Consider the following 20,839-nt stretch of genomic DNA (forward strand, 5'->3'; position numbering starts at 1 on the left):
CCATTTATTAATCATTTATTCTGCTCTATAATAAAGATTTGATTTCATATTTTAATGATTTGATTCCTTCTTGGCAGTTTGTTAGTTGTAACTGAAAGGTGGACTCAAAAAGTCTGACTGAAATCTTCCCTCTGCCACAAATGCTGTATATGTTATTTTGACAGCATAAGGAAAACACTGGAAAATAAATAGGCTATTAGTGTATTAGATATTAATGGTGTATCTTTCAGAGGTCTTGTATGACCAAGTACTGAGAAAAGTAGTACACAAGCATTTGTGGTGGCAGATACAGTTGGTGATACAGTTAGGAATTCCTGGTGACTGGTTCACTGCTATTTAATTGGCAGCATAGTGGAAGTGATTTGCTCTTTCCATCTTCCATGTTGTTGGTTTACATCTTAATATAGCCCAGCATTTATCCATCTCTGCAACTTTAAAATGTGTGAACTTCAAGTCCTAGAATTTCCCAGCCAGCATGTATGAAGTCAATACACCTTAAAGTTGTGGAGATTGAGAAACACTGGGCTAGCCAAAGGTCTAAAATTCCTAGTCAGTTCCCCATCCAAATACTAACCAAGGATAATTTGCTTAGCCCTCTATAATTAGCTACGATTGGTTAAGTACTGCTATGGTCTGCACTAGTAGAATTATTGTATGACTCAGAGAGTCACTTTATAGGGGAGATGGGTAATATAAAAATTAGTAAATCAATAAAAATGAGCAAGGTGAAATAAATGGATGTTATTATGCCTTTGCAATGTATAGCAATAGCAATGTCACTTAAACTTATATACCATTCCACAGTGCTCTACAGCAATTTACAGTGTCAGCATATTATTCCCAACAATCTGGGTCCTCATTTCAACTTTAAGCTGGTCAGGATCGAACTCCTGGAAATGGGCAGAGTTAGCCTGCAATACTGCATTCTAACCACTGCGCCACCATGGAGCAGATCATTAGATACAGATGGGAAGGAAGTTCTTAACGTAATAACTTTATTTCAAGTCAGAGCGGAAACTGACTTCCTTTTATATATTAATCCCATGTGTACATATTAAATGAACAAGGAAATACAATTTTCAGACTTGTTTGAAAGAAACTTTTTGACTCAAATGAAAAAAAATGTACTGTACTGTATGGAGATTTGAGGGAGTTGAAGCTATTTTAAGAAAAAAAATGTACATTACTTACGCAAAGGTATAATTTGTAAAACAGTTATAGGGATGCACCAATACTTGTTACTTGTTTAGTTTGGTGGTGGGTAGCAATACATGATCTGAAGCTGTTTAGCATCCCAACATTCAATTATTGATTGCTTACATTTGGATCAATGACAGACAGAAGTTGGCTACTCAGATACTACTTTTGTAAGCACACTTCTTCGTAATTAACTAAATTTCATCCTGGAAACATTTTATTCTTGATGAATCAGAAGAAAATGGAGTCTCCAGTTTAATTGTCCTTTAACAGTTGCTAACACCATCCCCCCCCCCCAAAGAGAGAAGAAAAGTAGCCCCCCCCCCAGGTTTAGATTATAGAAAGGAACCCCCCCCCCCCCCCCCCCCCCCCCCCCCCCCCCCCCCCCCCCCCCCCCCCCCCAGGCCGCCCACAGAGCCCCCCCGCCCCCCCCCCCCCCCCCCCCACCCCAACCCCCCCCCCCCCCCCCCCCCCACGTTCCTCCCCCCCCCCCCCCCCCCCCGCCCCCCCCAACCACAGGCCCCCCCCCCCCCCCCCCCCCCCCCCCCCCCCCCCCCCCCCCCCCCCCCCCCCCCCCCCCCCCCCCCCCCCCCCCCCCCCCCCCCCCCCCCCCCCCCCCCCCCCCCCCCCCCCCCCCCCCCCCACCCCCCCCCCCCCCCCCCCCCCCCCCCCCCCCCCCCCCCCCCCCCCCCCCCCCCCCCCCCCCCCCCCCCCCCCCCACCCCCCACCCCAAACCCCCCCCCCCCCCCCCCCCCCCCCCCCCCCCCCCCCCCCCCCCCCCCCCCCCCCCCCCCCCCCCCCCCCCCCCCCCCCCCCCCCCCCCCCCCCCCCCCCCCAATCGCTTCTGGGGATTCTCAGCAAATAGTCTTGCTTCTTCTGAAATACAAGCCATTTCACTCTCCCCATATTATACATATTAAGTGGCACACAACCCAAAGAGTAAACATAAGCCTGCCATGTTATTAAAAAAAAATCTTGGCATTCTTTCAGCTGTGTTACCCTGCTTTGATGTCTCCTAGGATCACACCCACCCACCCCAAAGAATGTTCCTGTCTCTGATTTACGTATGAGCAGCCACACCTGTTGAACAAGCAAGTTTGCTAATACCTTAAGTTTCCTTATCTTTTTCTGTCTTCAGAGAATATTTTTGACATGAATAGCCTGAGGAATCTCTGTTGAAAGAGCATTCTGGGGAATGTTGTAGCATGTTCACACTTTGACCAAGAACAATGTTCGCACATTAAAATCAAGAATAGATCCTAGGCTTTTCCTGTTAGTTCCATATTGTTTGTCTCTTTTTATTAAGATATTTTATAAACTTTCAAAGAGGATTGCGGCAAAGTTAGGTAGTTGAGTGAATGAAGTTTCCTTATATAGGATTAGCATGCTATCCAGCTGGTGATATAAATATCAAAGAATCTTATCAATCAAAAAGATTAGAATTTTTTTCAAGGTTACTGTACTTAATTTCTGCATTCCAGGGGTGAAAATTTTTTAGTGAATGAGGATTAAATGTTTTTGGAAGAATCAGAGGTCAGAATGAAGAAATGATGGCACAGACAAAATGGAACCAAATCTTGCACCTTAAATTTTCCATTATTTCTAAGATTTTCCTTTATGTCTAAAGTGTTAAGATCCCCATGTATTATAACATATAAAGAACCATACATAGAATCAAACATTCAAAACTGAAAGAACCTTCTCATCATCCAGAGGAATAATCCCAACAACTCTTCCTCTTAGATTAAAGGGAATAACCAAGACTTTAGAGATTTTGTGAAAGTCAGGAAGGAAAGAGACATTTGAACACCTGGAGGAAACATTACAGAAAAAGGAGGCAGAGATTGGAAAGACTTACTAGTTTATTTCTAAAGTTAGTTAGGTTTCATTTCTTTCAATGAGAAAGATTCAAACTTGACTCCATCTGAGGCCATCCTCACTTCTCTATATGCAGTATAAACACCACAGGCCTCATTATTGTTATTGCTTTATTACATTATTATTTATTTATTACAATAGTTTTGAAAGGATCTTGATTCTTAATCTTAGATCAGTAACAAACCTTGACTTATTTACTATCTATTATAACTGTAGACATCTCCAAACAGGAATGTAAGCAATCTTTAATAGCAAAGGTTGCTATCTGGCACAACCTTCTGATTTTCTGCAGGAATCAAGAAGTCTCATCATTCAGCCTAGAGTGGTCTCATAAAGAAGCATACTGAGATCCAGGGACTATTTAATCTGTAGTCAACTTTACTGTTTAAAGACAGCTGGAATTGACTTCTGGTTTGAGCTTCTTCAGCGACAGACCGAAACCTCGTCTTTGCGAGGCTTCGATCCCTGCTTGCTGCTGGAGCTCCCTGAGCCACCTGGTTTCGGGGCTAAGCCACCCCGTAGAGGTGGTGAAGAGGGGGGAGACTACCAGCAGGGTTGAGGAGAGCCGCATCTCTCATCCCCAGCTGGCCATTACTCCTTTTCCCGAAGGCGGTTGCAGTGGTGGTCAGAAATGGCCACCACAAAGAAGAACTCGACCGGAAAAGAATGTGCAGGAGGAAGATAAGAAGAGGAAGTTTTGGTTGACCGGGTCAAACAGCAAAAGCAACAAATAAGGTACCCTGGAATTGAAACTGTTAAAAAACAATAACATTGTTCCCTAAGAAGATTTTTAAGCTGTGAAGGAGAGAGAAAAGGGAAAAGATTTGGTTTTCTCCTTTTCCTATACTGACAGCTAAGAGACCTAAGCAAGAAATTGGAAAAAAAATCCACTTTGACATCAAGACAGCTGGAATCAAAAGTGTCAAAGAATGTAGAAAGTATGTGTGCATGCACGCATGTAGGATAAGCTGTGTATGGCCAGGTGTCTTTTTCTAAGGAAATTGGACCTGTAAAGTTACTTTCAAACCCTATATCACTCAGGAAATTGGAATGTATGAAAATATCATTTTGTTACACTGTGGTAGTTCTGGGTGTGTCAAAAGGGAAAAAGTATTTGCACATTAAATATGTTTGCTCAATAAATTATTTTGCAGCCTTCAGAGGAAATAAGGTGTGGAAATAAGGAAGAGCCATTCTGCTTGAAATAGTCATTCATCTCAAAGTCTCTAAAATGACCATAAAAATATTTTATGAGTTGACATCCTGACAGCCAGAATCTTGACAGCCTGTTAGCCCTAAACAGTTTCTTTTTCTTGGATACTATGCTCACAAAAAGCTTATTCACTGTTCCTATTTTGGAACACTGCTGTCTATTTTCCCCTTTCTTTCAGCCAATAGAATAGCTTAACACATGGGCTGTTACCAAAATCATTCAATGTTCCAGAACAAAAAAGGGTTGCTGAGTATTTTTCAATTTTATTTAGCCTTTTCAGCATAGAATTCAATACAACGTATTTTTTTCCTTTGCACCATTTTTTCTTAGCAAAAATCACATGAGTAGGCTAGGCTAGCTTGCTCCAGTTTAACTGCCTTCCAGATCTGTGGCCCAGTTCCAGAATTTGCAATAATTCCCATGCTGGCTGGGAATCTTGAAAGTTGGAGAGTGAATTTGTAAAGGATGCCCAGGTTGGTGATGATTGGTTTGCATCAGAGTGTGCAGCAATCAAAATTTATCGACACCAAGTGAATTTCATAGTTCCTAGGAATTTGGTCTTGGAATTTCATTAGGTAAATGTAAATGTACATAAAATTTCAGTTTAAAGATCTCCAGAATGATTCAGAATTCCCATATTTCTTCCAGAATACCAGGATTTCTGCCCTCCACTCATGCCTCACACTCTTTGTACATAAAAACAGAATCGTATATGACATCCTTACTTATATCAGAAAATACATAATAAAAACCTGTATTTGTTGAGATTAACATTCAAAAAAGAAATTAGGATGAACAGTAGTAGCAGGGTGGAAAACAGGGATAGTCATGAGACTTCCTCCCATCCTAGTAATTTTAGTGCTGTACCTTGATGAGTCAAAATCAACTTCACTCATCCAATCATCTCAAGAAGGTTTGCTAAGAATTGTTCCTCTTTGAGGTTTCTGGATATTGGGCCAGAAGCTTTCTTTATGGCAGCCACTGGAGATACATGCTTCCTCTGGATATCTAAACGGCACTTTCCCTTCTCATATTAATCAGGTATTTAGCTCCATGTTTTGCTATTGGTTTCATATCTTGTATAGCTTATTTTACGGGGTGGGGTGGGGGTTGTTCTTACTTCTCAGTACACCACCAAAAGTTACACCATTGGAGTGGTTTACAAATATAATTAATTAATTAATATGTGTGCAGTTCAAACTACTCCAGGTATGCTCTGCTTTATATTTTTTAAAGATAACTTTATTAATTATTTTTAAACAAGAAAGATAAAAACTAACAAGATAGTTAAGATGAGGGAAAAAAAGAATAAAGCTAAAGGAAATAAGGCCAAAAATGCAGAAAGTAAAATAAAAAAAAATAAAGTAATGAATTACCATTTTCCTTTAAAATAGTTACAAGTATAAATTTAAACTGACATCTTACTTTATGGTTGCAATGTAACTTCCATTTTTTCCCATCCTGTACTATTTTTTTTCTAATCATTTTTTTCCTGTTTCACACGAAAAGTCCAGAAAGGGTTTCCAATCAGCATTACAATTAATCAATGTGTTTTCTCTAATCAAATTAGTCAATTTTGCCATTTCCAGAAGTTCCATCTTATGCACCATCTGCTCTTCCACTGTGAGCAATGCCAAATCTTTCCACCATTATATATATACTGTGTAAGTCTTGCTGTTGTGTACATAAGAAAATTACTGAGATGTACATCCTTCAGATGCCAAATCTTCTCATTTTATTTTGACATCTGCCTGAGCAAATTGCATTATCACCATAAGTAGTTAAGTATGAATTAGGGCAGCCATAAATCATCAAAGACTCAGCACAACAGCCAGTTCCCAAGTAATAGATTGATACTGAGAAAAAGTATATGCAACATTTTATTTTAAAAAGATAAAGGAAAATAGAGTTGTTATGTTAATTCCAACTTCCTGTAGTGTATTTTTAGAAAGCTGTTATGTTTTTAAATAGTTCATTGAAGTTTCCAGAAGTGAAAAGTTGAGATTGAAAGCAAGAAAGAAGTAACTTTGCTGACCTATTTTTAGAACTAATCCTCAGTTAGCATGTCTACTCTAGAGTCAGGATGTATAAGTAGTAATTATATTTTTACAAATACAAGCACACATTCTGAATTAAAAATTAACCTAATGCATAGCTTGTTTAACAAGTCACTGAATAAAAGCACAATTACATAAAACTAGAATTAGTTCTCCCCACCTGTCCTGACTCCTTTTGGGATTACAATCCATAATGTACCATTAAAAGCCAATTATGGTCTCTTATAAATCATAGTTTACATGCCACAGTAGTTGGATTCACATCCTGTGAAACTCCAAAAGAAACAATTCAGTGGTTTAGCATGATCTGTGAAATATTGGTTAGGGAAAGTAACAAACTTTCTGAGAAATTTCAGTTGCCTATAACCAGACATTTGATTCACTACAGAATATGTGGCTTGTCTACTCAGATGTAAATCTCATTGATCTCAGTGGAGCTTACTTTTAAGGGAATTGGTTCTCATATGGTAATCTTACAGTTCCTATGACCAGAAATCTCTAAACATGCCCTGCTGTGATCCTTTGTTCTAGAAAGAAGTTGGTTGCAAGCTGGAATTTCAGAGCCACGTTGGAAAAAATTTGGTAATCTTCAAATGTCTCTCTTCCCCACCCACCAACCGTACTTTCCTCAGGTGTTCTCTTCCTTAACTGTGTTACACAAAATTGACTAACATGCTTTTTACAAGGAATGTGACAATCACTACAGTACTAAGAAGACAAACCAATATTTTAGATGGAATTGCCAGAGAATTGGACCAATTCTGACCAAAGTAAAAATACAGTTTTGCAATACTGATGACTGGAAAGATGTTATATTTCCACAACAGAAGAACTGGATGATCTTATTCTGCTTTACAAATGAGTAACTTTGGTGCATAGGTTGCAATTTAAATGAATTTGCTTGAATATTACTACTTACCCTTTAGCTTTACTTCAAGGAATTTGAGCTTTCAGACTAGGGATGGATAGCAAGGTATATGTGTTTGCACCAATCAGGCCATGGGAAATCAGCTGTAAGGGGTGTTTTCATCCCTTACTCAGCAGATTCAATTCCTCTGCAAATGACACTAAGATTGTTTCCCAATTCGTTTTACTTTTGCACTTTCAGCTCAATTGTGGAGAAATTACTTACATTGGCAGTACAAAACCAATGGGCAGAGTATTAATTAAGGGTATTAATTCTACCCACTGATTCTTGTCTGTCTGTATTATTTATTAAGAATAGTTTACACAAACCTTCAGGGGAGGAGTTGTCTAGCTTTGCAGTACTGTCACTTCATAAATAATACATGGGTTTGTGTGTAATGTATAAAACATTATTTCATTGGGGTCAGGATTGGGCAATAAATAAATGTACTGCTTAATTATTAAATGCTGGCCTGTATTTTTTCACAATTCTGCCACCTACCAGGACTTGCCCAGGCAAAGTGGGAACTCTGTCAAAACTCACTCCTGCTTTGCCTGGGAACACCCATAGTTTTCTTGCCCAGGCAAAGCAGGGAGCAAAGTCTAGAGTGAGTATTGATGAAACTCCTACAAAGTCTTTCAAACTTGATCAGATTTTTTTTAAAAAAAATAGTGACAACCTCTAAAATACTTATGTCCTCCTGGTTGATTCTCTCCCATAATTTGAGATTACCTATCCTGTTATAAAAATTTAGCCTACTACTAGATTGCCACAAAGAGTTTTGACATCTTTGTAATGCTGTCTGGATTTTGAAAATCAGATGTGGTAGCTAGTCTGTCTTTCTTTTTATATATGATTGATTGATAGATGATATGACATCAAGTCATTGTTGACTGTTAGGAACCATATGGTTAGAGTTTCTCCATGACGTCCCTTTTCGTGTCTTCCAATGGTGTACCACTGTCACTGAAACTGAATCCATCCATTTTGTTGCTGGTTTTCCACTTCTCTTTTATTCCACCTTTCCCTGCATCAAAGCCTTCTCCAGGGAGCTTTACATACTGTATCCAGTGTAGGATAATTTGAGTCTGGTTATTTATGCTTGAGTGGGAACTCTGGGTTAATTTGTTTGACAATCCATCTGTGGGTTTTTTTCTGGACCACCCGCAGTATTCTTAGGAGTACTAAGTGTCTATACCCATGATGGTGAACCTATGGCACGCATGCCAGAGGTGGCACACAGAACCCTCTCTCTGGGCACATGAGCCATCGCCCCAGCTCAGCTCCACCGGCCAGCTGGTCTTTGGGTCTCTGCTGCGCATGCACAAGGGGCAGGGGGCATGTATGGGGGACACGCATGCATTGCATTGTGGCAATCTGCATGTGCGCTTTGGGCACTCAGTGCCAAAAAAGTTAGCCATCACTGGTCTATATTCTTCTTATCCTGTATATAATTAATAATGATGGAAAAATTATATATAATAAGAAATAGAGCAATAGCAAATAGCAAATAAGGACACTTTATTTATTTGGTGGCTAGATGTGTATCTTGCTTTTCCTTCAGGAGCTCAAGATGGTGTCAATAGTATTTCCTCCTCCAATTTTCCCCCACACCAACTTCTGAGGTGAATTGCAGTGAAAGAGTCTCTCAAAATGCTATTTTTCTCTATTTAAACATGGTATATGGCTACCTATTTTATAACAATGACTCTGGGAGGTATATAGAGTTAAAAACAATTTCAGCAAAGGAAACAATCCAAGTCTTAATGTCTGTGAGCACAACAATCCCAGCACATAAGAAAACAATATTAACCTGTAGAACCTGCTTCGCCTCCCAGTCCAAATGCCTCAGGGAACAACTAGGTCTTTAATACCTTATGGAAAAACTAACTGGGTCAGGGCCCTCTAGATCTCAGCAGGAATGCTGTTGCATTGTCACAGACACAATTCTTGGATACAACAAGGTAGCATTGTTTAATAGAATTTAATGGTGTTGCCACTTCAAAACCTCCATGAGAAGAATGTTCCATGATCGAACTGCTATTCTCATATGTGCTCCAGCACAGGGGTCTCCAACTTTGCCAACTTTAAGACTTGTGGACTTCAACTCCCAGAGTTCCTCAGCTAACATGACTGGAGGAGGAATTCTGGGACTTGAAGTCCACAAGTCTTAAAGTTGCTAAGGTTGGAGACCCCTGCTCCAGCAGATTGACAGTACCTAGCCAACATTGGTTGATTTCAAAGGGCTAAGCAAACTCAAACCTAGTTAGCAATTCAATGGGGAGACAACCAGGAAAATTTAATTTGCAGACTAAATTGGAAAGTTTAAAAAATAACAGGGAAGAAAGTAATAGCAAACCACATCCTCATCCAGAAGGCAAGGCTGTCTTCAGAAGTCTTCACTTCTTTTTGTTATGTATAATGTACCATGTCATTTTGGAGAGGAGCCTCTTTTAATTGTCCTGAGAATAAATATCCCCGCAGCTATTTAAAGAAAAACACTCCCTGTACTAACTTTAATAATTAGGATACCACATTTGGAATATTTATTTCTCCATTCCCAGATACTTTTTAATTTAAGATGCCTGTGAGCTCTTTAGCAAAGCATAGGTCAGGAGGTTTTTATTGTTGTTCTTTTTTGCTACAGTTCATTCGACCTACCATACATTCATTTCTGGTGATATATTTCTCTGGTAGGAAAGGCTTTCACAGCATAAACTGAGCTTTGTTCTAATTTTCAGGAGAGGCAGCTGAAGTGTTACTTTTGAAAAATTAGGCAAATGTTGTTGGGGAAAGCATGAGCAAAAGTCATGATTGCAGAAAGTATGCGTAGGATGGAAAATTCAGCTATTTTTTTCTGAGAACTTTTAAAGGAGAGGTGAATTATTCCCCTGGAAGGGAACAATCTCAGTTGAAAGGCAGTAGGAAGGGCTAGAGAAAAAGTTAACAAGCTTAAGGAAAATACTAACAGGGCTCTCTAAGTCAAAAGTGAATTGGGTTTTCTGTTTCAAGATAATAAGCAGTTTTCTTCCTTTTCTCCTACCACATCTGAGATTAAAGTGTTTACAGGATTATCCCATGGATGTTCCAGAATTACATTACAGTTAGTTCTTGATTTAGGACTATGATTGAACCTGGCAGTTGTTATTGACTGTTTCCTAGTATGATTTGATTGCTTATTGTACCCTATGACTATCATTAAGTGTTGTACCTTATGATTCTTGACTCTTGATGAATGTATCTTTTCTTTTATGTATATTGAGAGTATTTGCACCAAGACAAATTCCTTGTGTGTCCAACCACACTTGGCCAATAAGGAGTTCTATTCTACTCTATTCTATTCTAAGTGGGTCACCATATGACTGTGACTGATTGTACTAACTTTTTTGCAATGGTTAAGTGAATGTGATGGTCATTAAGAACTACCTGTACATCTTTTCTCGGGATATTATACAACAGGGGTCCCCAAACGTGGAAAGTTTAAGACTTGTGGACTTCAACTCCCAGAATTCCTGAGCTAAAATGACTGGAAGATGAATTCTGGGAGTTGAAGTCCACAAGTCTTAAAGCTGACAAGTTTGAAGACCTGCTCTACAACATCATAGAATCATAGCATCATGTAATGTAAGGGTTGGAAGAGACTTTAAGCCTCTTCTAATCCAATTTCTGCTCATTCAGGACTTCAGTGTAAAGGCTTTTGAAAGTTTGTAGAATTGGATATTCATGAGATAAAAAAGCAAGCAGTTGCCAATTGGTACATTGAGAATTTTAGGGTATACCTATTATAGTCCAATCATTAGTATAGTTTGAGAATGGTCAACACACTTCTAATAAGGCTTCAGAATGCACAAATGGGGCTCTCATGAGGATGAAGCTGAAGATAAAGGGGGCAGTTTGCTTGCTAGCATCAAAAAAATGATTAGATAAATTCATGGAAGTCATAGGATTCAGTGGCTCTTGATGGCAATGTGACAGTCTCTAAAGGCCATCTCCTGGGACATTAGTGAGTTTCCTAGTGCAGTTTCTTGGCCACTGTGAGAAGATGCTGTTGGATTGGGTAGATCAAGGGTCTGGTGCACCAGGGGATTGCTTATGGTTTTTATGATGTTGTGTTGATAGCACAATTTGTGGAATAGAAGAGAAAAGATCTGAGCAGATATATGCTTAATTATCCCTCTGGAAGATTGAAGCTTTCCAGTAAGGCAATAAAAGGTTTATCTGTCTGATGACTTGGATAGTAGTTTGTGGGGAAGTCATTTACAGACAAATATAATAACATTAATGAAATCTTGGTGTCTGTTTTTCCTCTTCCTCTTTTAGGAGCAACCTGCCAAAATGTCTAGCAAGAAAGAGACTGTGCACAAGAAATGGAGTGTCTTGAAAGAAAGGCTGGGGTCCCAGGATTCGGATCAAACAGAAGCCAATCTGGAAAATGCAGAGCCAGAGCTCTGCATTCGTCTCTTGCAGATCCCGTCGGTGGTGAATTACTCGGGGCTCAAGAAACGGCTGGAAAGTAGTGATGACAGCTGGATGGTCCAGTTTTTGGAACTCTGTGGACTGGATCTTCTGTTAGAAGCCCTAGACAGACTGTCGGGGAGAGGAGTTTCTAGGATCTCGGATGCCCTCCTGCAGCTGACATGCATCAACTGTGTGCGGGCAGTAATGAACTCTCAGAAGGGCATTGAATATATTGTGAGCAATGAAGGTTATGTCAGAAAACTCTCTCAAGGTGAGGTCATGTGTTCTCTCTCTCCCCCCCCCCCCTTTGGATTATTGACGATGTGATTTTTTATTATTTCATAGTTGGGGTTAATTATTACCAGATTTTAGAGCTCTTCAGAAATCTTCAGAAAGCACAGGGGTAAATGAATAAACTAGCAATCATGACATTGAAAAATCTGTAGGCTTTGTCATCCCTTGCAGGGAAGTCACGTGAGCACTGTGACTTGAACGAAGTAGAAGTGGGAAGCGGGTAAGGAGATGTCATGTCAGTGTAGTTTTCTGCTGACTCAAGATATGATGGGTAATAGCTCTTCAGCTCAGCAGGGGGAAAGTGTGAAATGGCTGAAGGGTGTATAAGAATGTCCTGTCCTGTCTTGTATTGTGCAATCATCTCTCCAGTGGTCTGCAGCCTTTCTCTCCTTCCTGTCTTCAAATTATACACCAAGGGACAATAATATGAGTACCTATTTCAGAAAAGCAGGAAATAACTCATAAAAAGAAATGAACTCCCCCTGGCCTTCTTCAGATCAATAGAACTCAATTGTTAGGTACACTACAAAGGGTTGTATATAAAGAGATGTCTCACAGAAAATATCTTGTACATTTATTATCTTACATTGCTGAGGAAGAAGGAAAAAAGATAGGTAGGAAATTGGAGTACAAGATTTTGGTGTAGTAGAAGGTATTGAATTAGCTTGTAAACTGGAGCGGTGCAATCCTATGTAGGGGGAAGGAGGCCCATTAAAATGAATTGTATTTGTATTGGGACAGAGAACAAATAATTAAGGCTGATTAGGGGACTGGAGACTAAAACATATGAAGAATGGTTACAGGAACTGGGCTTAGCTAGTCTAGTAAAGAGAAGGACCAGGGGAGACATGATAGCAGTCTTCCAATATTTGAGGGGCTGCCCCAGAGAGGAAGGGGTCAAGCTATTTTCTAAAGTACCTGTAGGCCAGACAAGGAATAATAGATTGAAACTGAACAAGGAGAGATTCAACCTGGAAATAAGGAGAAATTTTCTGACAGTGAGAACAATCAACCAATGGAACAGCTTGCCCTCGGAAGGTGTGGGAGCTTCATCACTTCAGACTTTCAAGAAGAGACTGGACTGCTATTTCTCAGAAATGGTGTAGGGTCTCCTGCTTGGGTGGGGGGTTGGACTAGATGACCTACAAGGTCCCTTACAACTCTGTTAATCTGTAATCTGTAATCCTTTTTCCTCCCCATATTAGAGCTTCAATCTAGATTGGGTCCCCTGAATTTAGAGTTGAATAGAAAAGATCTTTTTCAAGCTATATCATCTATAAAATACATAGAATAACTCTGAAATATAATTGTGTTTTTTGTCTTTGTAGCACTGGACACTTCAAATATCATGGTCAAAAAGCAAGTGTTTGAACTCCTGGCTGCTCTCTGCATTTATTCATTTGATGGTCATGTACTGGCTTTGGATGCTCTAGACCATTACAAGGCAAGTAGAAAATCAGATGTATAACCAATACCATAATCTGCATCAATCAATGTAGTTCTTCAGAGTCAAACCAATCAGTCCCTCTTGTTGATCCTCATTCAGAAAGTCACAAGCATTAAGTCTCTTCTGAATCCGCAGAACAGAATTAGGTAATCTGGTCAACAGGATTCTTCCTTGGCATCCACCAGACTACCTGCATCACTTTTTATTTCCTTTGAGGTTATTAAAATTTAATTAATCAACAACTGACATGCTGCAAACAGAATGTCATTCTCCAACATCATTCTTCCCTGCCCCTAAAATGAAAGCAAACTGCCTCTGGACCTCATAGACATTCTTAGAAAAGAAAAATTGTGCTTATCTACAGACTAGAGTTTTATACACATCTACCTTAAAAAAAAAAAAACACATACACACACACACACACAGTGAGATGGGAGGGAGATTCCTTAAAAAGCTAAATATGTCGAGTGGTTGAAAAAGATTGCTGACCTCAGTTTTAGATTCTATTTGGAACACACATACACACAAACCCTTGACCTCTGATAAGGAACTCAAGTACATTTTCCCATGTCTATCCTTTCTGCTGCCTCTGTTGACTATACCATGGTCAATGGCTCCTATTAACACATTAAATAGTAAGGAATTCAACTGATGGATAATGAATTCTGTCAAAAAAATGTTCTGTTTTTAATCTACTATGAAATGCCAGTTCCCTATTTCAGTGGCCCACTTTCTCATAACTGAATTCATTGTCATCCCAGGGATGGAGAAGCTATGGTTCCTTAATATTGCTTAACTACAACTCCCCGGTGTATGCTAGGACAGTGAAGTACAGTCACATCTAAAGAACTACAGGTTCCTCACGCCTGAAACAGGGAAAGTTAATTATACTTAAAATGTAAAAGTGTTGTGATGGAAGCATTTTTGTTTCATCTTGCCATTTCCCATGGATTGGGGGACTTCTGCTTTCAACTTGTGAAACTTTTATCAGTTGGATTTCTTGCCTAACCAGATTTCTGAATTTTCTACTTAAAACTCTGAAGATCATTGCTAAACCGAGGTGACAATAGTAGGCTGAACAAACTTGGTTTTGAAATCTAGCATTCAATCCAGCACATCTTTTATTTGCCTCCTTTGCCACAGACTGTGAAAAACCAACAGTATCGGTTCAGCGTCATTATGAATGAGCTCTCAGTCACGGATAATGTGCCCTACATGATAACGCTCTTGAGTGCCATCAATGCAGTTATATTGGGAACAGAGGAACTGAGAGGGAGGATGCAGCTCCGGAATGAGTTCATTGGTAAGAATGCTTTTCAGTTCAAATGTTCCATATGAAATTAGCTTTGTCAGAAGATCAGCAAGACCATTAGTGGAACCATCTAAGCCAGTGGTGGCAAACCTTTTTCGGCTCCTGTGCCAATAACTGCGTGTGCGCTCGTGTGCCAGCACCCAGAAGGCAATGCGTGCTGGGCCCCCCCACACCCCCTGTGCCTGTGCTCGCGATCCCCTCATAGCACACTGCGCATCTTACCGTGCACCACCTTACCGTGCACCACATGTCTACGCCTGCGCATGCAATCATCCCCCCACGCGCTGCGCATACATGCACGATCACTTCCGTACACCATCCATCTGCACATACATGCGTGATCCCACAGCGTGCACTGCGGTTCTCCCGCGCACCTCCTGGGCCCCCCCACACATGCACGCCAGATACCCGACAATCAGCTCTTGGGTGGCGGCAGCGCGCGCTCATGTGCAGTGGGGCTCTCCCGGGCAAGCTTTCGTGTGCCGGGGAAATGGCTCTGCATGCCCCTTCCCACACGCATGGCATAGGTTTGCCATCACAGGTCTAAACATTATGACCTGACAGACTTACCTACCCTGAGCTGATCTAAGCTCGAGAAAATAAAACAAAACAAAAAGTTGGTTTCCAGGCAGATCCTTCTTGCTAACCTATATTTAATTTTTTAAAATTAGCAATTCCATGTTGTGCATCATTTAGCAATTTTCAAATTTACAGCTGTTTCACAGAAGGATTTCCTCACCTAAATTGATAGCCCATTTACAGGTAGTCCTTGAATTACAACAGTTCATTTAATGACAGTTCGAAGTAACAACAGCACTGAAAAAAGTGACTTATGACCATTTATCACACTTACGACCATTGCAGCATCCCCATGGTCACATAATCAAAATTTGGGTGCTGGGCAGCTGACTCATATTTATGACGGTTGCAGTATCTCAGGGGTCATGTGATCCCCCTTTGTAATCTTCTTATAAGCAAAGTCAATGTGGAAACCAGATTCACTCAACAATTGTGTTACTAACAACAACTGCAGTGATTCACTTAACAACTGTGGCTAGAAAGGTCATAAAATGGGGCAAAATTCACAAATGTCTCACTTTGGGCTCAATTGAGGTCATAAGTCTAGGAGTATCTGTAGCCATTTTCTGTATGGCATATTTTTTAGTGTTATTGATGCTAAAGTAGTTTGTTTTTATTAGACCATATATTGATGAGTTTTTTTTTCCTCTTCTCTATTTCCAGGTCTTCAGTTCTTGGATATTTTAAGCAAATTGCGGTGAGTGATACGTTATGTTTTGGAATATGTAACTATATTATGTTTGAAATAAGGATAATTGTTTCACAATTTTTACTGTATGCATCACGTGATTAAGGGAGATACATTTCCTTATCAGAATAATTCTTTGAGTCTACTGTTGTATCTCTAGTTTCTAGTTCCTTCCTGTAGAAGGAAACAGACATGAGCTTAGATATAGTTGACCACAATAGTATTTCCTTTAGAAAATAAGGTTTCATTGATTATCTGTTTTTGTTCAGAAAGATTTCTATCCATCAGATTAAATAATAATTGCTGTTTCATTTATTTTTATCACCTTCCTTTACCCTTCATTAGCTGAAAAAAGTCTAGATAATTTTTTTTCAAACTATTTTCTATCAACTGGGGATCTGTAAAGCTAAGCATTCATTATGCTCAAAATTTGACATGTCTTAGCAATCTCTCCAGAAACTACCTGAAGCTATTTTGCAGGGGTCATCTCTATTCCCACTGAAGCTTAGGCAGCCCGGGCTATCTGATCTAGATTACATTGTGATGATTGCCACATCTGTTTGGTGTGTCTATGTGTGTTACTTGTAAAACTGTGTGTTACCTGCAAAAAAAGTTCTTCTTTGAGGGAGAAATGTGAAATGTGAAAATACATACATATACATATTCATAGATACATGCGTACATACATCCTTACATATGTCTATAAGTATGATAACAAGCAAGCCATCCTCATTCAGTATTTCTTGTGTGTAAGTTTGGTTTTAGGGTGTATTTTTTACATTTTATATTTCTTTCACCTGCGATTTCATCAACTTAGAGATTTTTTTTTATCAATCAGATAGATACAAGATGCAAGCTGGTAATATTAGTTTCTGCTGTAGGGTTATTAACTGACGTGATTTTAAAATTTTAAAAAAAGTTATTTTGATTAATGAATTGCTAATATTTATTGTTGTGGGCTTTGTGTAGAGACATAGAAGATGAGGACCTGCTTATCCAGTGTGAGACATTTGAGGAGGCTAAGACTGAAGATGATGAAGAGTTACTGAGAATATGTGATGGCATTGACATGAACAGTCACCAAGATGTCTTCTCATCTCTGTTCAATAAAGTGAGTAATATTTTCTTTTTAATTCTTTGTTTCTGTATCTCCTTGTTATTCCATAGAATTCAGCATTCCAAAATACTGATTTAAAACTATATAAATATTACATATCAAAAGGTAGAAAATAAAATTTAAATCAGTCACACAACCAGTTATAGGCACAGTATGGCTTACAATTATCTTCTTATACTTGCTCTAGGGATAGCCAGTTCCAAATCTACTTTCAGCTACAAAAATTAACTGAATAACTCAGGGCCAATTAGTATGACAGGAGTGTCTTGAGCTCAGGAGGAAAGAGAATGAGTCATCCTGAATTTTTTAAACCGCTCTTATCCCACCCCCCTCATCACCCAACTTTGGTGATTTTCTTTTGAGAAATAATCATCTAAAATCTGGGGCAAGTCTATTAAGATGTCAGTTGACAGTTAGAACAATTAATCGCTGGAACAACTTGCCTCCAGAAGTTGTAAATGCTCCAACACTAGAAGTTTTTAAGAAGAGATTGGATAACTATTTGTCTGAAATAGTATAGGGTTTCCTGCCTAAGCAAGGGGTTGGACTAGAAGACCTTCAAGGTCCCTTCCAACTCTGTTATTCTATTCTGTTCTATTTTATTCTATAAAGATTGGCCTTGTATTTAATATAATCTATTGAATTCTCCATGCAAACCTGCTGCTTAAACGTGCTGCATAACACTCTTTCACAGTGGCAGCACATCATTTCACTGGTTTGTAGAAGTAAAATGGCATTTTTCCCAAGTGAGTTTTATATGCTGTTTGTAATTGTTATTGTTCTAGTACAAGCATATGCACTGCATTTGCATACATACTCACTGACTTTACATTCTGAGATTCTTTCCACAATTGGGAAACTTGATTAGCTATTGCATCCATTTATTATTATTTTAAAATAATAATAGAAAAAGAAAGGAACATAACATACACACACTCATTTATCTATCTATCTATCTATCTATCTATCTATCTATTTATCTATCTATCTATCTATCTATCTATCTATCTATCTATCTATCTATCTATCTATCTAGAATGTAAATACAACAGAAAAACAGTTTATAAATAATATAAAATATATGTCATTAAAAAGCATGATAGACAGATATAGATAGATATAGATATATAACTGAATGAGATATAAGTGATAGAGATAAATAGTGTAAAGGTAAAGGAGTTCCTACAGATTTTACTGCACTAGTTGTTGCCAACTTTAGGGGAGGTGCTTATCTCTGTTTCAAGCCCCCTTGGAAGCTTCCAATTCAAAGCCATGCCTTTCGGACTACATGGGGCCCCCGGGGGTGTTCATGCAGTTAATAAATGAAGTGCTACATGAGCACCTCTATAAGGGGGTCCTTGTCTACTTGGACGATCACATACCCCTAGTCCACCAGGTACTGGAAAAACTTCTAGCGACAAAACCCCAGAGGCCAGACCTCGCGGAGATATTCAGTGAAACTGAGTGTGACGTCCTACCTCCCCATCGTGAGACAGACTGTGCCATAGAAATCATCCCTGGGGCAAAACTACCAAAGCCCAAACTGTACGCCATGACACCCTGGGAAATGTGCAAATATATAGACAAAAACCTAGCAAGAGGGTTCATTGAGCCAGTCAAGCCACGGGTCGCAGCCCCAGTCCTGTTCAAAGAGAAAAAAGATGGGCCTTTTTCATCGGTGTCCAAAGAAATGCTGTTCCTGTGACCAGCATGAGGTCACAGAGCGCTCTTGCAACTCTGCATTTTTGGTAGCACAGATTGTAATATTAAGAAGCATCACTACAATGACATCTCTACTGTAATATATGAAGAGACAATAACTTCAAAGTTTCATTTTCTGTTTCAGGTCAGCAGCTCCCCAGTCTCCGTTCAATTGCTGTCCATTCTCCAAAGCCTCTTGCATCTTGAACCTTCTCATCGCTCCAGTCTATTGCTCTGGGAATCTTTAGAAATTTTAGTAAGCAGAGCCATCTTGCTTGCTAATGATAGTAAGTTTTAACACACTATGAACCGTGATGCAATGCATGTTCCCAAAAAACAAAGCAAGCCAAAATACATATTTCGTGTTTGGTTTAAGAAATCTGGCTCTGGGATTGTGACCCACCAGGTTTGTTACAGACATCTGCTCCCTTTACATCATCTTCCTAGATCAACAGAATAAAGGAAACAGTACTTCGGCACTCCAGGACAAGTGGCAATAGAAAATTGTAGATAAGAGATTGTGTTGCTCAGAAAGAATATGAGTAAACATTTTCCACCCAATTTCCTGTTTCCTGTTTTCTTCTAAAGGGAGTCTGCTGCCAGATAATTCTTCATCCAGAACAAAGTACTCTTTATTAAGGGAGTTATCACTGGGAATGATGCTGGATTGTGTATAGTGAGCCAATAAATTGAGGTTCAATCCATACAAAATAGAGGCTCCATTAGCTGTTCTGGAAAGTGGATTTGGTTTGCAGCTTAGGATATTTTTAGGTCAGGTTACAATTGTGTTCACAAGTGGTACTGCCCAAGTTTGGCTGGTATATCCTCTAGTCATCATCTTAGAGAAGATGATCTTGCCACAGTGACTTTGCTTTAAATTAGGTCTGGAAGATTTTCAGTTCATGGCGAATGAACCCATGCAAGACATGAGGCCTTTATTAATAGGCTTCCTTCACCTCATACTATGGCCCCACTGTCAATAATCCTTATTCAAAAGGTAATTTGCTGCCGAAAAAGACAGATCTTTAGATCTCCTATGCTTTCAGGTTATTACTGCACCCAGAGTATACAACTATGTGATCATTGCAATAAATGCTTGAATACAGAGCCTATTTCACTTATTAATCTAAATTATCACTGTAAAGTTTAAGTTTCAGAGCTTGTGTTTGTCTAGTTCATAAATCCCTATATGGACTCACAATCACCCTTCCCTCTACTCAGTCATTAATGTAAGCTTCTCTTCAGGCAGTAGTAAATACCTCTTCTTTATAAATACATTGATGTGGTCAAATGACAAAACACAAGCAAGGAACATGTTTACATATAGTTACAAGTAATTTAGTAAATAACCTTGTAAAATTGCATAGTAAGCATGAGAAATAAGAATATACAAAAAATAAGAACATATACAGATGCAGATGGTGGAAGACTGTGCTGACCAGTTAGCTCCAGGATTTTGAAGTCTGTCTGGAAAAATGCAGAGAAGCTAAAGTTGATTTTCATTGGCTTCAGTCCATCTCTGCTTTTAACTCTTTGGCATTTCCAATTAGGCCTTCTCGGCTCAGTTTTACTTAGGATTGGCTCCTTCAGAGTAGCTTTCCAATTATTGGATCATCATGAGCAGCAGAGAAAACACTGCATCTTCCAGTGTTTTACAAATAATTTAAAGGAAAAGTCTATGAAAGCTTTTCCTGCTGTCAATTCTCCTAATAAAAAGCTTTTTCAAGAAATCCAAATAAATATTTAAGTTTAAATATCACAATTTTACTCTTAATCAAAATATAATAATATAAAATACATAATATGTAATATACTTGTCTTCAGTTATTATAGTTACAGGGTTACCTGATCAATGTTACGTTCTAGTATGAAGTTGAGAAAAAACAGAAAGGGATATAAACATCAGACAGAAGATAAAAAGTTCAGACATCAATACAGTTCAAGCATGAGCACATGTGCTCATGGAGTGAGCGCTCCATAAGTGGAAATGG

At 39.2% G+C, this 20,839-nt stretch overlaps 1 protein-coding gene across 3 annotated transcripts in view; it reads left to right on the forward strand.

Moving 5' to 3' along the window:
• Positions 1-20,839, forward strand: part of LOC113413663 (inverted formin 2) — a 47,362-nt gene that overhangs the window by 25,722 nt on the left and 801 nt on the right. For 2 of the 3 annotated variants that reach the window (XM_026670106.2, XM_087952249.1), the window contains exons 2-7: positions 11,573-11,981; positions 13,333-13,448; positions 14,595-14,754; positions 16,006-16,039; positions 17,000-17,141; positions 18,994-19,135. In XM_026670106.2, coding sequence (XP_026525891.2) covers positions 11,588-11,981; positions 13,333-13,448; positions 14,595-14,754; positions 16,006-16,039; positions 17,000-17,141; positions 18,994-19,135 — 988 coding nt within the window. In that variant the 5' untranslated portion in view covers positions 11,573-11,587. Of the gene's footprint in view, positions 1-11,572; positions 11,982-13,332; positions 13,449-14,594; positions 14,755-16,005; positions 16,044-16,999; positions 17,142-18,993; positions 19,136-20,839 lie in introns of those variants that run through there. The other variant, XM_087952250.1, reaches the window with a different exon arrangement.

Source organism: Notechis scutatus, chromosome 1 (assembly GCF_049901735.1).
Source record: "Notechis scutatus isolate UNSWTSFEM ecotype Mainland chromosome 1, rNotScu1.2, whole genome shotgun sequence".
Taxonomy (NCBI): Eukaryota; Metazoa; Chordata; class Lepidosauria; order Squamata; family Elapidae; genus Notechis; species Notechis scutatus.